The 14,014-nt window shown below is 53.1% G+C and overlaps 1 protein-coding gene across 1 annotated transcript in view; it reads right to left on the reverse strand.

Annotated features, from left to right (window-relative positions):
- Positions 1 to 475: 475 nt before the first annotated feature.
- The window catches only part of ift172 (intraflagellar transport 172), a 28,694-nt gene continuing 15,155 nt past the window's right edge, over positions 476 to 14,014 (reverse strand). Inside the window, exons 28-48 of the mRNA XM_062468018.1 lie at positions 13,614 to 13,749; positions 12,773 to 12,889; positions 12,445 to 12,587; positions 12,028 to 12,121; positions 11,785 to 11,849; positions 11,207 to 11,387; positions 10,398 to 10,507; positions 9,965 to 10,094; positions 9,388 to 9,486; positions 7,371 to 7,480; positions 6,920 to 6,983; positions 6,725 to 6,811; positions 6,508 to 6,624; positions 5,117 to 5,227; positions 4,871 to 4,990; positions 4,624 to 4,719; positions 4,422 to 4,481; positions 4,204 to 4,302; positions 3,549 to 3,702; positions 3,358 to 3,449; positions 476 to 1,003 (exon numbers count right to left, since the gene is read on the reverse strand). Of these exons, the coding sequence (XP_062324002.1) occupies positions 914 to 1,003; positions 3,358 to 3,449; positions 3,549 to 3,702; positions 4,204 to 4,302; positions 4,422 to 4,481; positions 4,624 to 4,719; positions 4,871 to 4,990; positions 5,117 to 5,227; positions 6,508 to 6,624; positions 6,725 to 6,811; positions 6,920 to 6,983; positions 7,371 to 7,480; positions 9,388 to 9,486; positions 9,965 to 10,094; positions 10,398 to 10,507; positions 11,207 to 11,387; positions 11,785 to 11,849; positions 12,028 to 12,121; positions 12,445 to 12,587; positions 12,773 to 12,889; positions 13,614 to 13,749 (2,275 nt within the window). The 3' untranslated portion in view covers positions 476 to 913. The remainder of the gene's footprint in view (positions 1,004 to 3,357; positions 3,450 to 3,548; positions 3,703 to 4,203; positions 4,303 to 4,421; positions 4,482 to 4,623; positions 4,720 to 4,870; positions 4,991 to 5,116; positions 5,228 to 6,507; positions 6,625 to 6,724; positions 6,812 to 6,919; positions 6,984 to 7,370; positions 7,481 to 9,387; positions 9,487 to 9,964; positions 10,095 to 10,397; positions 10,508 to 11,206; positions 11,388 to 11,784; positions 11,850 to 12,027; positions 12,122 to 12,444; positions 12,588 to 12,772; positions 12,890 to 13,613; positions 13,750 to 14,014) is intronic.

Here is a 14,014-nt window from a genome sequence, read left to right on the forward strand (position 1 = left end):
ATGTAAACATTATTCAAATGAAGTGTAGGAAATTCAAGGGCACTTCTTTGACACAGCAAGACAATGTCAGTATTCGTTCAGCTTGATCAGGTGACACATGCGGTTCATTCAAGGTGACCGCCGTCTGCCCGGGACTAGAGAAATACATTGAACGGGTTAGTTCTCCCATCGAATGCAACATCAAAATCTCGTCAACAGCTTTTGGTGAATAAAGAAATACTGTATTCTGTGCGCCCTTTCTCAACTGCTCAACGGACCTTTTATGTGTTAATATTTTACCACAAGGAGGTAACCATCCAATGGGAATAACCGCCTGTTTCAGTTTCAGACATAACCTGACATGTCCCTCGTGAGAGAGGGGGGATGGGGGCTGTTACTAACCTTCTCCGGATGGAGCAGCTCATAATATTACAATAGAGATTATAGAGTCCTGCATCCCGATTGGTTGATCAAATCGTTCAAATTGAATACATGATTGAAGGGACCAATATAAACTTTTTATTTAACATAACTATACATATGAAATACATTTAAAACAGCATGCAGATGAATGAACCAAATACAAAGTGATAATGCTAATTATTACATTCTCTTACTAAAACTGTATTGTTTTTTAGTAATTTGAACATTTGAACATTAAAATGATTAAAATAAATTAGAGCATTTCTGGATGCCATTATCTGAAATATGAAGACACCTCTGAAGCCTCTAACAGAATCAAACACACACACACACACACACAAACGGCAGCAAACAGAGATGAAAATAAGGTAAGATTTAAAAAAAGGTGGAATGCAACTGGATGTAACAGAGAGAGGAAGAAAGATAGAGAAAGAGGGAGAAATCTACTGATGTAAATACCCCCCATGGTGACATGGAACTGTGTGTGTGTGTGTGAGTGTGTGTGTGTGACTCAGTGGAAGGAGAATCCAGAGGCAGGCAGGCCGCCGCACCATTGGCTGATGAACTTCAGCACATCCTGGCACTCTGGACTGTGAGTGGTCTGGAAAGGACACACACACAGCATAGCCAATCACATGTCAGAATGCTGAAGTAAACCACAAGAAGGACTGCATGTGTAGCTGTGTGTGTAGGTTTGTGTAGCTGTGTGTAGTTGTGTGTGGCTGTGTGTACAGGTGTGTGTAGCTGTGTGTAGTTATGTGTGGCCGTGTGTGTGCATGTGTAAGGTGCAGGAGTGTGCATACACAGCTGGCCTGTGAATACATCTCTATATTTGATGATGAAATACACTGAAATGATTTGGACCAAAGACAACTAGCATTCATACTGTGCATCTTTAACTGTGAGATCAAAGGGATGTGTGCTGTTATACACCCCCCACCCCACTCCTAGCAGCCCAGACAGGGTGTGTGCTGTTATACACCCCCCACCCCACTCCTAGCAGCCCAGACAGGGTGTGTGCTGTTATACACCCCCCACCCCACTCCTAGCAGCCCAGACAGGGTGTGTGCTGTTATACACCCCCCACCCCACTCCTAGCAGCCTAGACAGGGTGTGTGCTGTTATACACCCCCCACCCCACTCCTAGCAGCCCAGACAGGGTGTGTGCTGTTATACACCCCCCCACCCCACTCCTAGCAGCCCAGACAGGGTGTGTGCTGTTATACACCCGCCCACCCCACTCCTAGCAGCCCAGACAGGTTATACACCCCCCCACCCCACTCCTAGCAGCCCAGACAGGGTGTGTGCTGTTATACACCCCCCACCCCACTCCTAGCAGCCCAGACAGGTTATACACCCCCCCACCCCACTCCTAGCAGCCCAGACAGGTTATACACCCCCCCACCCCACTCCTAGCAGCCCAGACAGGTTATACACCCCCCCACCCCACTCCTAGCAGCTCAGACAGGGTGTGTGCTGTTATACACCCCCCACCCCACTCCTAGCAGCCCAGACAGGGTGTACCTTGTTATACACCCCCCCACCCCACTCCTAGCAGCCCAGACAGGGTGTACCTTGTTATACACCCCCCCACCCCACTCCTAGCAGCCCAGACAGGGTGTACCTTGTTATACACCCCCCCACCCCACTCCTAGCAGCCCAGACAGGGTGTACCTTGTTATACACCCCCCACCCCACTCCTAGCAGCCCAGACAGGGTGTGTGCTGTTATACACCCCCCACCCCACTCCTAGCAGCCCAGACAGGGTGTGTGCTGTTATACACCCCCCACCCCACTCCTAGCAGCCCAGACAGGGTGTGTGCTGTTATACACCCCCCCACCCCACTCCTAGCAGCCCAGACAGGGTGTGTGCTGTTATACACCCCCCCACCCCACTCCTAGCAGCCCAGACAGGGTGTGTGCTGTTATACACCCCCCCACCCCACTCCTAGCAGCCCAGACAGGGTGTGTGCTGTTATACACCCGCCCACCCCACTCCTAGCAGCCCAGACAGGTTATACACCCCCCCACCCCACTCCTAGCAGCCCAGACAGGGTGTGTGCTGTTATACACCCCCCACCCCACTCCTAGCAGCCCAGACAGGTTATACACCCCCCCACCCCACTCCTAGCAGCCCAGACAGGTTATACACCCCCCCACCCCACTCCTAGCAGCCCAGACAGGTTATACACCCCCCCACCCCACTCCTAGCAGCTCAGACAGGGTGTGTGCTGTTATACACCCCCCACCCCACTCCTAGCAGCCCAGACAGGGTGTACCTTGTTATACACCCCCCCACCCCACTCCTAGCAGCCCAGACAGGGTGTACCTTGTTATACACCCCCCCACCCCACTCCTAGCAGCCCAGACAGGGTGTACCTTGTTATACACCCCCCCACCCCACTCCTAGCAGCCCAGACAGGGTGTACCTTGTTATACACCCCCCACCCCACTCCTAGCAGCCCAGACAGGGTGTGTGCTGTTATACACCCCCCACCCCACTCCTAGCAGCCCAGACAGGGTGTGTGCTGTTATACACCCCCCACCCCACTCCTAGCAGCCCAGACAGGGTGTGTGCTGTTATACACCCCCCCACCCCACTCCTAGCAGCCCAGACAGGGTGTGTGCTGTTATACACCCCCCCACCCCACTCCTAGCAGCCCAGACAGGGTGTGTGCTGTTATACACCCCCCCACCCCACTCCTAGCAGCCCAGACAGGGTGTGTGCTGTTATACACCCCCCCACCCCACTCCTAGCAGCCCAGACAGGGTGTGTGCTGTTATACACCCCCCCACCCCACTCCTAGCAGCCCAGACAGGGTGTACCTTGTTATACACCCCCCACCCCACTCCTAGCAGCCCAGACAGGGTGTACACCCCCCCACCCCACTCCTAGCAGCCCAGACAGGGTGTACACCCCCCCACCCCACTCCTAGCAGCCCAGACAGGGTGTACCTTGGTGGCCATCAGGAACTTGTTCCAGTCCTCCTTGTTCGCTACCTTCCCTGGAGCCTTGAACTCCATCTTGTTCCTCAGCACAGGGTAGCCTGGAACACAAACACCCTGCTCAGTCAATAAACAGAACAGTCAGTCAGCTAGCCTGGTGGGTAGGGGGCATGTCCTGTTGTCCAGGGGGCGTGTTTTACCAGTGATGATGCAGGGCAGGGAGCAAATGCCGGTGTTGGCAGCCAGCAGCGAGGCCTCGTATGTGGCCCTCTCATCTCTGGGCAGAACCTGCTCCACCCGCTGGTCCATGGACACGGTCAGAACCCAGTCACGGATCTCCTCCCTCTGGGACTCCTGGGAACACAGCACCATCAGCACCATCAGCACCATCTGCAGCTCTACTGCAGCCCTCCTGCAGCACCATCTGCAGCTCTACTGCAGCCCTCCTGCAGCCCTCCTGCAGCTCTACAGCAGCCCTCCTGCAGCCCTCCTGCAGCTCTACTGCAGCTCTACAGCAGCCCTCCTGCAGCCCTCCTGCAGCTCTACAGCAGCCCTCCTGAAGCCCTCCTGCAGCTCTACAGCAGCCCTCCTGCAGCCCTCATGCAGCTCTACAGCAGCCCTCCTGCAGCCCTCCTGCAGCCCTCCTGCAGCCCTCCTGCAGCCCTACTGCAGCCCTCCTGCAGCCCTCCTGCAGCCCTCCTGCAGCCCTACTGCAGCCCTCCTGCAGCCCTCCTGCAGCCCTCCTGCAGCCCTCCTGCAGCCCTCCTGCAGCCCTACTGCAGCCCTCCTGAAGCCCTCCTGCAGCCCTCCTGCAGCCCTACTGCAGCTCTACATCTTACGGTCTTAGGGTCTTACGGTCACGTGCAGCTTGGTGGGGACGGGGACCTCGAAGGGGATGTCAGTGTCCTGGAAGTCCGAGTGATCCAGGGTGTCCAGGCTCCCCTCATCTATACCCTGGAGCACACACAAATCACAGAGCTACACCCATCACTCCACAGTTATCTTCCTGCTGTACAGACCCCTCGACCCCCCAGCAGAGAGGAGAGGTGAAGTGTGCTGTTAGGGTAACTCACATCCGACAGATCCAGGAAGCGGTTCAGGAAGATGAAGGCCATGTTCTCCCAGCCAATAGCCTGCGGACACGCACGCACGTACACACACATACACGCACGCACACACACATACATACACACACGTACACATTAAAATCACTGCAGAATTCCACACAGGTAGGAGAAGTCCCTCTGGTACTGCCACCCCTGACCCTTGACCCACCCTGCAGGCCATGCCCGCCTCGTAGAAGGCCTTGTCGGCCGGCACCAGGTCTGTGTGGCGCAGCAGGGAGATGGATAGCTTGGTCGCTACGCTGACCTGAGGAGAGAGGAGGAGGGGGAGAAAGGAGAGGGTGAGGGGAGGACGGGAGGAGGAGAAAGGAGAGGAGGAGGCGAGGATAACAGGTTTGTAAGATTCAGTATTTGTACAGTGTGTGTGTGAGTGTGTGAGTGTGTGTAAGTGTGTGTACCAGCAGGTCCACTCCCCTGGCAGCAGAGCGGGTGGCGCAGTAGTGGGCGATCAGCAGCATCTTCTCAAACTCCTCGTGGGACGGACTGCTGGCCTCTGATGACTTGCTCAGGTTGTCACACTGCAAACAAACATATCAGACCGTCAGATACATCACCTGCACACGAGGCAGGACAGGTGGAGTTATACTGGACCTGTATACTGGTCTGAACCGGTCTGAACCGGTCTGATCTGGCCCGGTGCTCACCAGCAGAAGCAGGACATCTCTGAGGTCGGCCCACAGGCGGAAGAACTCGGGCCCTTCCCGGCCTCGCAGACCCAGCAGGTCCAGGAACATGCGCTTGTAGATGTTGAAGTTCTGGGAGAAGGAGGAGAAGGAGGAGAAGGAGGAGAAGGAGGAGAAGGAAGAGAAGGAGGAGAAGGAGAAGGAGGAGAAGGAGGAGAAGGAAGGAGAAGGAGGAGAAGGGAGGAGAAGGAGGTGAAGGAGAAGGAGGAGAAGGAGGTGAAGGAGAAGGAGGAGAAGGAGGTGAAGGAGGAGAAGGAGGAGAAGGAGGTGAAGGAGGAGATGGAAGAGAAGGGAGGAGAAGGAGGAGAAGGAAGAGAAGAATGAGGTGAAGGAGGTGAAGGAGAAGGAGGAGAAGGAAGAGAAGAAGGAGGTGAAGGAGGTGAAGGAGGAGAAGGAGGTGAAGGAGAAGGAGGTGAAGGAGGAGAAGGAGGTGAAGGAGAAGGAGGTGAAGGAGGAGAAGGAGGAGAAGGAGGTGAAGGAGGAGAAGGAGGTGAAGGAGAAGGAGGTGAAGGAGAAGGAGGTGAAGGAGGAGAAGGAGGAGAAGGAGGTGAAGGAGGAGATGGAAGAGAAGGAAGAGAAGGGAGGAGAAGGAGGAGAAGGAAGAGAAGAAGGAGGTGAAGGAGGAGAAGGAGGAGAATGAAGAGAAGGGAGGAGAAGGAGGTGAAGGAGGAGAAGGAGGTGAAGGAGGAGAAGGAGGAGAAGGAGGTGAAGGAGGAGAAGGAGGTGAAGGAGAAGGAGGTGAAGGAGGAGAAGGAGGTGAAGGAGAAGGAGGTGAAGGAGGAGAAGGAGGAGAATAAAGAGAAGGGAGGAGAAGGAGGTGAAGGAGGAGAAGGAGGTGAAGGAGGAGATGGAAGAGAAGGGAGGAGAAGGAGGAGAAGGAGGAGAAGGAAGAGAAGGAGGAGAAGGAGGAGAAGGAGGTGAAGGAGGAGAAGGAGGAGAAGGAGGAGAAGGAGGAGATGGAAGAGAAGGAAGAGAAGGGAGGTGAAGGAGGAGAAGAAGGAGGTGAAGGAGGAGAAGGAGGTGAAGGAGGAGAAGGGAGGAGAAGGAGGTGAAGGAGGAGAATGAAGAGAAGGAGGAGAAGGAGGTGAAGGAGGAGAAGGAGGAGAAGGAGGAGAATGAAGAGAAGGAGGAGAAGGAGGTGAAGGAGGAGAAGGAGGAGAAGGAGGAGAAGGAAGAGAAGGAAGAGAAGGGAGGATAAGGAGGAGAAGGAGGAGAAGGTAACTGACTGGGCAGACAGGCAGCAAGTTCTAGAACAACATGTTGGTACAGGTGACCTACCTCCCCAGCCACCTTCCCACCTACCTACTACTTAGGTAGGTCAGAGGAGAGCGCAGTCAGGGTCAGGCAGCTACCTGAGGGTTTGCAGGGGCTCCATGCTGGCTGTACAGGTGAAGGACCTTCTCTGCTTCTCCCTCCTTGATCAAGTGGGTGGCAAACAGAGCCACATACTTGTGCAGGATCTTGAAGTTCTACCAACGCACACGAGACAAGGACAAAGACAACACTGAGTTCAGCGCAGCTTAGAGCAGTACAAGGCTGTTTCAGTTCAGGCAGGTGAGATGAGGTTACCTGTTTGGAGGCTGTTTCTAAGCACTTCTCCCACTGGCCTCTGTCTGCATACATGTCCAGTGCTGCAATTACATCCACTCCTACCAGCTACAGACACAGACACACAAAATCACATGCTTAGCTATGTGTATTCTTTATGACAGAACACAACAGTGCTTATATATAGAGTGGGCCTGTTCAAGCAGCAACACTCACAGACTCAGCCTTGCCCTGGTTCTTCAGGTGCTCCTTGTATCTCTGGTCCACATATTCCTCATACCTGCAGGACCACAGTCAGGGTGAGGGGGACACACCAGGGGAAGGGGGGGGGGGGGGAGAGGAGGGGCTACAGCCTATACATGTGGTTGCTGGATGACTGAGGGGGAAGTAGTGAGAGCAGCGTTAGCCTAGCAACCTGGTTGTTAAGGGTGATTGGAGAGGCAGGGTTGTGTGTCTCTTTGTATGTGTGTCTGTGTGTGTGTCTGTGTGTGTGTCTGTGTGTGTGTCTGTGTGTCTGTGTGTGTCTGTGTGTGTGTCTGTGTGTGTGTCTGTGTGTCTGTGTGTGTCTGTGTGTGTCTGTGTGTGTGTCTGTGTGTGTGTGTGTGTGTGTGTGTGTGTGTGTGTGTGTGTGTCTGTGTGTGTGTGTGTGTCTGTGTGTGTGTGTCACCTTGGGTCCAGCTCCTTGGCCACACGCTTGGCCTTGTTCCATTCTTCCCCCTGGATGAAAGCATCGATGGCTTCCTTAATGAGGTCCAAGTTCAGATACAGCTCTGCTGCCTGCTCAGCAGAGAGAGGGAGAGAGAGAGAGAGAGAGGGAGAGGGGGATAGAGAGGGAGAGGGGGATAGAGAGGGAGAGGGAGGGAGGGAGAGGGAGAGGGAGAGGGAGAGGGAGAGAGAGAGAGAGGGAGAGAGAGAGAGGGAGAGAGAGAGAGAGGGAGAGGGAGGGAGAGAGAGGGAGAGAGAGGGAGAGAGAGAGGGAGAGAGAGGGAGAGAGAGGCAGAGAGGGAGAGAGAGGAAGGATGAGGAGGGAGGGGGGCTGATGATATATTTGCTTTCCACAAAGAATGTCTGAAGGGCTCAGAAGAATGGCATAAAGCAGGGAGGCCTCAAACGACCCTGTCTACACACACACACACACACATTTATTTTTCATCAAATCCCCACTTCTTGTATATATATTGCTTTCACACTAAGGGCCCTATCTTGCACCCAGCGCCATTGACTGTCAACGACGCAAGTATCATTCCTAGTTTGCACTCGACGCAAAGCGGACTTTTCCCTCCACAGACGCACGTCGGTAAATTAGGGAATGACCTTGCGCTCCCGGGGGCGGTTCAGCGAAAAGAGGAGGCGTGTTCCGGCGCAAACGTTCCCTGGTGCTATTTTGCAGTTTCAGAAAACAATTCCGCCACAGACCAGGAAAAACGTAGTCTACAGTCAATGGCGCGTTATTCAGATGCTATTTTAAGGGCGCAAGCTTGGCCCGTGCGCACTGCTGGCGAGGCCAGGGTCTTCTTCCTGCTAAGCTACGTTACATTGTTTTGATTTATTGTATGGCTGTGTTACATTTCTTTCATGTCAATGATTAAAAAGATTTTCATGAGAAATGTCTTTGTATGTGAACTTGATTTGTAACAATTGTGGCAATTTCCTCCCACGCCTGTTTAACCGAAGCTAATTTTGGTGGGTTTCTTCTCCCATCTCCATCAGAATCACAATTCGGTTTATTCGCCATGTAACCTTTGTTACACAAACACAGAATTTGATGTGGCAGGAAGGTGCAAACAATAAACATACACGGGTCTTAAATTAAGTTAAAAAGTACAATGGTTAAACTAATTCTAAGAACTAAACAATTAAAAAATATAACAATAAAACAAATTATATATATATAAAAAATAGAATTTGAATGAGCAGCAAGAGTGGGCAACTTAGTGCAATAAGAAAACTGCTCTGCCTTTCCCATACAATGTCACTTCTGTCTTTTACGGCCCTGACAAGAACGTCGGTCTCCTCGGCTGTGAACCGCTCCTGGCGTGCGCCTGGCAAATCCGCCGTTATAATAGCAATCCACCATGGAACAAGCACGCCTGGTCTTAAAGGGAATGTGAGATGACGCTCTGATTGGTTTATTGCACGTTACGCCCAAACCACACCCATTAGTAATGTAGCTACTTCAGACCAACCCATTTTAGATTTGCGCCAGGCGCAAAGTCATTTATCCCGCCGGTATAATAGCAACAGCGCCGGAGTCCCACCCACAAAGTTACTTGCACTTTGTGTTTTGATACTTGCGTTTCAGATCGTTAAAATAGGGCCCTAAGCCTTTTAGACTTCCATCATGTCCCTTAACGACAGGATGGAGAATTAGACTTCGGCCAATCGGAAGCACCGGTTCTACCAACAAGTATTTAGGAGCCTCATACTTACATTTACGCATTTAGCAGACACTTTTATCCAAAGCGACTTCCAAAAGAGAGCTTTACAAAAGTGCATAGGTCACTGAACATAACAACGAGATAGCCCCAAACATTGTGGGTACTTCAATGTCCCTTTACAGAAACATGCATGGATTACAGTTTGGATATAGCTCAGTGGTAAAACATTGATATAATAAATGAAGAGGGGTCAGGCGTCAGACATGCGTATCTTAGCGACAGTGTGAACAGGAAGTGCAGACTCACAGCGTTGTACTTCCTGAGCTGAGTGAGGCGGGGGCCGACCGTGTGCACCACGGCTGCAGCACGCTCCTGCGTCAGGAACTTGATGGACAGCTCTGCCGCCTGGGGGTCAGAGGTCATAGGGGTCAGAGGTGAGCTTGCCTTTTCATTGGCGTTGTTGACGTCAAATGACATGTGGTGAGGTAAGGTGTGGAGGTCAGACAGGTGAGGTGTGGAGGTCAGACAGGTGAGGTGTGGAGGTCAGACAGGTGAGGTGAGGAGGTCAGACAGGTGAGGTGTGGAGGTCAGGCAGGTGAGGTGAGGAGGTCAGACAGGTGAGGTGAGGAGGTCAGACAGGTGAGGTGTGGAGGTCAGATAGGTGAGGTGTGGAGGTCAGACAGGTGAGGTGAGGAGGTCAGACAGGTGAGGTGAGGAGGTCAGACAGGTGAGGTGTGGAGGTCAGACAGGTGAGGTGAGGAGGTCAGACAGGTGAGGTGTGGAGGTCAGGCAGGTGAGGTGAGGAGGTCAGACAGGTGAGGTGTGGAGGTCAGACAGGTGAGGTGAGGAGGTCAGACAGGTGAGGTAAGGTGTGGATCTCTACCTTCATCCAGCACTTCTCCATGAGCGCCACGCTGGATGCGTCTGTCACCTTGAGGTAGCACTCCACAGCCCTGGAGAACTCTCCTGCCTGCTCCCACTCCCTGGCCTGCTCCACCAGCCCCTCCACGCCCCTGCTCGCACGCACACACACGCACACACACAGATACGCACGCACAGTTATACAGATGTGTGTGTTAGCAGGATAGTGAAGGCATCATTAAAGAAGGCATCTTTAATGAGCTGCTAATTAGGAATTTAATCTAAGCTAAAAGCCGCCATGTTTTAGTAAAGCATCAGAAGAGATGCATAGAGGAGTTTGTTGGTATGTAGTAGGGTATAGGGAGCATCCTCCCTCCCTCTCCCCCCCCCCCCTCCACCTCCCCCCCTCCCTCCCCCCCCTCCACCTCCCCCCCTCCCTCCCTCCCCCCTCTCACCGTGAGCCCTTCTTGGCAGCCTCCCTCTCGTACTCCTCCTGCAGCAGAGAGAGTTTGTTGGGGAGGTACTCCTTACAGATCCGCATGGCGTCGCTCCACAGCTCCGCATCCTGAGACACAAACAACAACAACATCAACAACAACATCAACAACAACATCCTTCCATCGCCCAGCGGGCCGGCTTCTCTGTAGCTCATCCAAGCACAAGACTGACTTATAGAAGTACAAAACACACACACACACAGACCACTGCAAAACTGGCAGCACCACAAGAAGATCATCCCAGGATGAGCCTGGAGGCTGTGTGCTGGTCTGAGGTGAAGACCTCTGGGACACAGCTAGTTCGTATGGTCTGAGGTGAAGCGCTCTGGGACACAGCTAGTTCGTATGGTCTGAGGTGAAGCGCTCTGGGACACAGCTAGTTCGTATGGTCTGAGGTGAAGCGCTCTGGGACACAGCTAGTTCGTATGGTCTGAGGTGAAGCCCTCTGGGACACAGCTAGTTCGTATGGTCTGAGGTGAAGCGCTCTGGGACACAGCTAGTTCGTATGGTCTGAGGTGAAGCGCTCTGGGACACAGCTAGTTCGTATGGTCTGAGGTGAAGCGCTCTGGGACACAGCTAGTTCGTATGGTCTGAGGTGAAGCCCTCTGGGACACAGCTAGTTTGTATGGTCTGAGGTGAAGCGCTCTGGGACACAGCTAGTTCGTATGGTCTGAGGTGAAGCCCTCTGGGACACAGCTAGTTCGTATGGTCTGAGGTGAAGCGCTCTGGGACACAGCTAGTTCGTATGGTTAGAGGTGTTCATTCACCTTGTAGAACTTGACTGCCAGCTCAGGTCTCTGTGCGCGGAGGAGGAAGGCCTCGGCTTTCTGGAAGTCCTTCTGCTCGCAGCAGAACTTGGCCTGGCCCACCAGAACCTCCGCCACGCTGCCCGGGTCGTGGGCCTCCGCCACACGCTGGGCACCGGTCCAGTCCTGGGTGTGGACGTACCTGGGGGGCGGAGGAGGGGAGAGAAGTCATGCACAGTTAAGCTTGCTGGTGAGAGATGCGAGAGCTGCATTGTGATATAGGAAAGGCATCTTAGCTCTACACTAGTCTTGGTCTGTGCCTGTAAACAGCACAGGAAGAATATGAGGGTGGTACTCACATTAGCGTTGCTAACTGTGCTAGCTCCTCATGCTACTCACATTCACGTTGCTAACTGTGCTAGCTCCTCATGATACTCACATTAGCGTTGCTAACTGTGCTAGCTCCTCATGCTACTCACATTAGCGTTGCTAACTGTGCTAGCTCCTCATGATACTCACATTAGCGTTGCTAACTGTGCTAGCTCCTCATGCTACTCACATTAGCGTTGCTAACTGTGCTAGCTCCTCATGCTACTCACATTAGCACGGCCTCCTTCGGCCTATCAGCTTTGATGAACTCTGCCTCGGCTTCGCTGAACTTGCCCTTGAAAAGAAAACATCTAGAATGAATAATGCATGGATGACATTTAATATCTGAGGGGAGGGAGAGAGAGAGATGGCGAGAGAAAGAGAGGACACAATGACAGGGATGAGCCAAGGATTTCTGAGTGGAGGTGTGTGTGTGTTGTGATGAGGTGTGTGTGTGTTGTGAGGTGTGCTACCTCATCCTCCAGGTACATGGCGTTCTTCAGGTGGATCTCAGGGACCTTCTGTTTGCAGGAGAGACGAGCCAACTCAAAGGCAAAATCAAAGGAGCTGGAGGAGAGGAGATAATATAAGGTTTAAAAATATATATATATTTATATTTTGCAACACTTTTTTAACACAAAGTTTGAACAAATATTTTCTAAAAATAAGTTCTGAAAGGTTGAAAAAGTAATTTATAGAAGTTTCCCCCCAAAAAAGTTTCTAAAGGCTGAAAAAATATTTGTGCAAATAAGGTGTCTTGTGCATAGTCTTTGTTTACCTCCCATCTCTGGTCCTGGAGCAGCAGTCTCTTCCCTTCCCCCTCAGAAATACAAACCAAGGTCTATCCCAGCGGTGTGAGAGGGTGTGAGAGTGTGTGTGAGAGTGCTCACCTGTTGTCTGTGGCCAGGTCTATGGTGTTCTCCAGCAGCCCTAACTTGTTGAGCAGTCTGACAGCAGCTTCTCCTCCCAGACTCTTGGCCCATAGGTAGGCTACCTGCTTCAGGGCACTGCCCCCCCCGTGGCTCTTAGCCACCTGTCCCACACACACACACACACACACACACACACACACACACACGCACACACACAAAAACAGCGGTTTGAATTTGATGGCACGCTGAGCTGCACCAGACGGGAGGTGGTGCTGCAGTGAGGGGGCGTGGTCAGCGTGTGAGGGGGCGGGGTCATCGTGTGAGGGGGCGTGGTCAGCTTGCATACCCTGAAGGCGTCCTCCCACATGTTGCAGGCACGGTACATGATCACCGCTGACTTCCACTCCTGCCCCTCCAGGTAGTGATGCTCCGCCTCCGAGAAACGAGACTCCGCCTCCAGCTCCTGGGACATGGGAGGCATGATATGCTACATCAGTACCCAAATACACCATCATGATACATACATACACTTTCTAAGTCTTTACAAAGGTCCAGCTCTAATCTGTAGATCATATTAAGGATACAACACACCTCTTTCAAGGACAGCTATAATATAAACGGTTATAATGCAGTATGTATCGTAATATAAACGGTTATAATATGAGGTGAGTTTCTCTTCAGTCCTAGCTTTAGTGTGGTGATGGGGGTGAGAGCGCCCCAGCTGTAGTGTGGTGATGGGGGTGAGAGGGCCCCAGCTGTAGTGGTGATGGGGGTGAGAGGGCCCCAGGTGGAGTGTGGTGATGGGGGTGAGAGGGCCCCAGCTGTAGTGTGGTGATGGGGGTGAGAGGGCCCCAGCTGTAGTGGTGATGGGGGTGAGAGGGCCCCAGCTGTAGTGTGGTGATGGGGGTGAGAGGGCCCCAGGTGGAGTGGTGATGGGGGTGAGAGGGCCCCAGGTGGAGTGTGGTGATGGGGGTGAGAGGGCCCCAGGTGGAGTGGTGATGGGGGTGAGAGGGCCCCAGGTGGAGTGGTGATGGGGGTGAGAGGGCCCCAGGTGGAGTGGTGATGGGGGTGAGAGGGCCCCAGGTGGAGTGGTGATGGGGGTGAGAGGGCCCCAGGTGGAGTGGTGATGGGGGTGAGAGGGCCCCAGGTGGAGTGGTGATGGGGGTGAGAGGGCCCCAGGTGGACACCTTGGCCAGGTGCAGGTGTGTCTCCGCCAGCAGGTCAGGGTGGTGTTGGGCCACCAGGCGGATCATGTCAGCAAACATCTTGTTCTTCTTGTACATGGTGATGGCCAGATCAGGCTGCTCCACGGTGGCAAACAGCCTGGACACACACACAGCGTTCTGATTACATTGCTATGCTTTGGAATGAAGAATTACTTCATCTCTGATAACATAAACCACCAAACTAGAGCAGTAAACAATTCTCATCATTGCACTGCTCTTGCCCAAGAATCTCAGCCACATTCATCAAAGCAGGGATCAATACAGCTGACTAGTGCTCCTGGTGACAGCAGACTGGTGCTGCACCATGAGCTGGAGCCCACGGGTGGAGAGGAGAGGAGGAGAAGATGGGGAGAGGAGGAGTT

The sequence above is a fragment of the Osmerus eperlanus genome, chromosome 8 (assembly GCF_963692335.1).
Source record: "Osmerus eperlanus chromosome 8, fOsmEpe2.1, whole genome shotgun sequence".
NCBI classification, from domain to species: Eukaryota; Metazoa; Chordata; class Actinopteri; order Osmeriformes; family Osmeridae; genus Osmerus; species Osmerus eperlanus.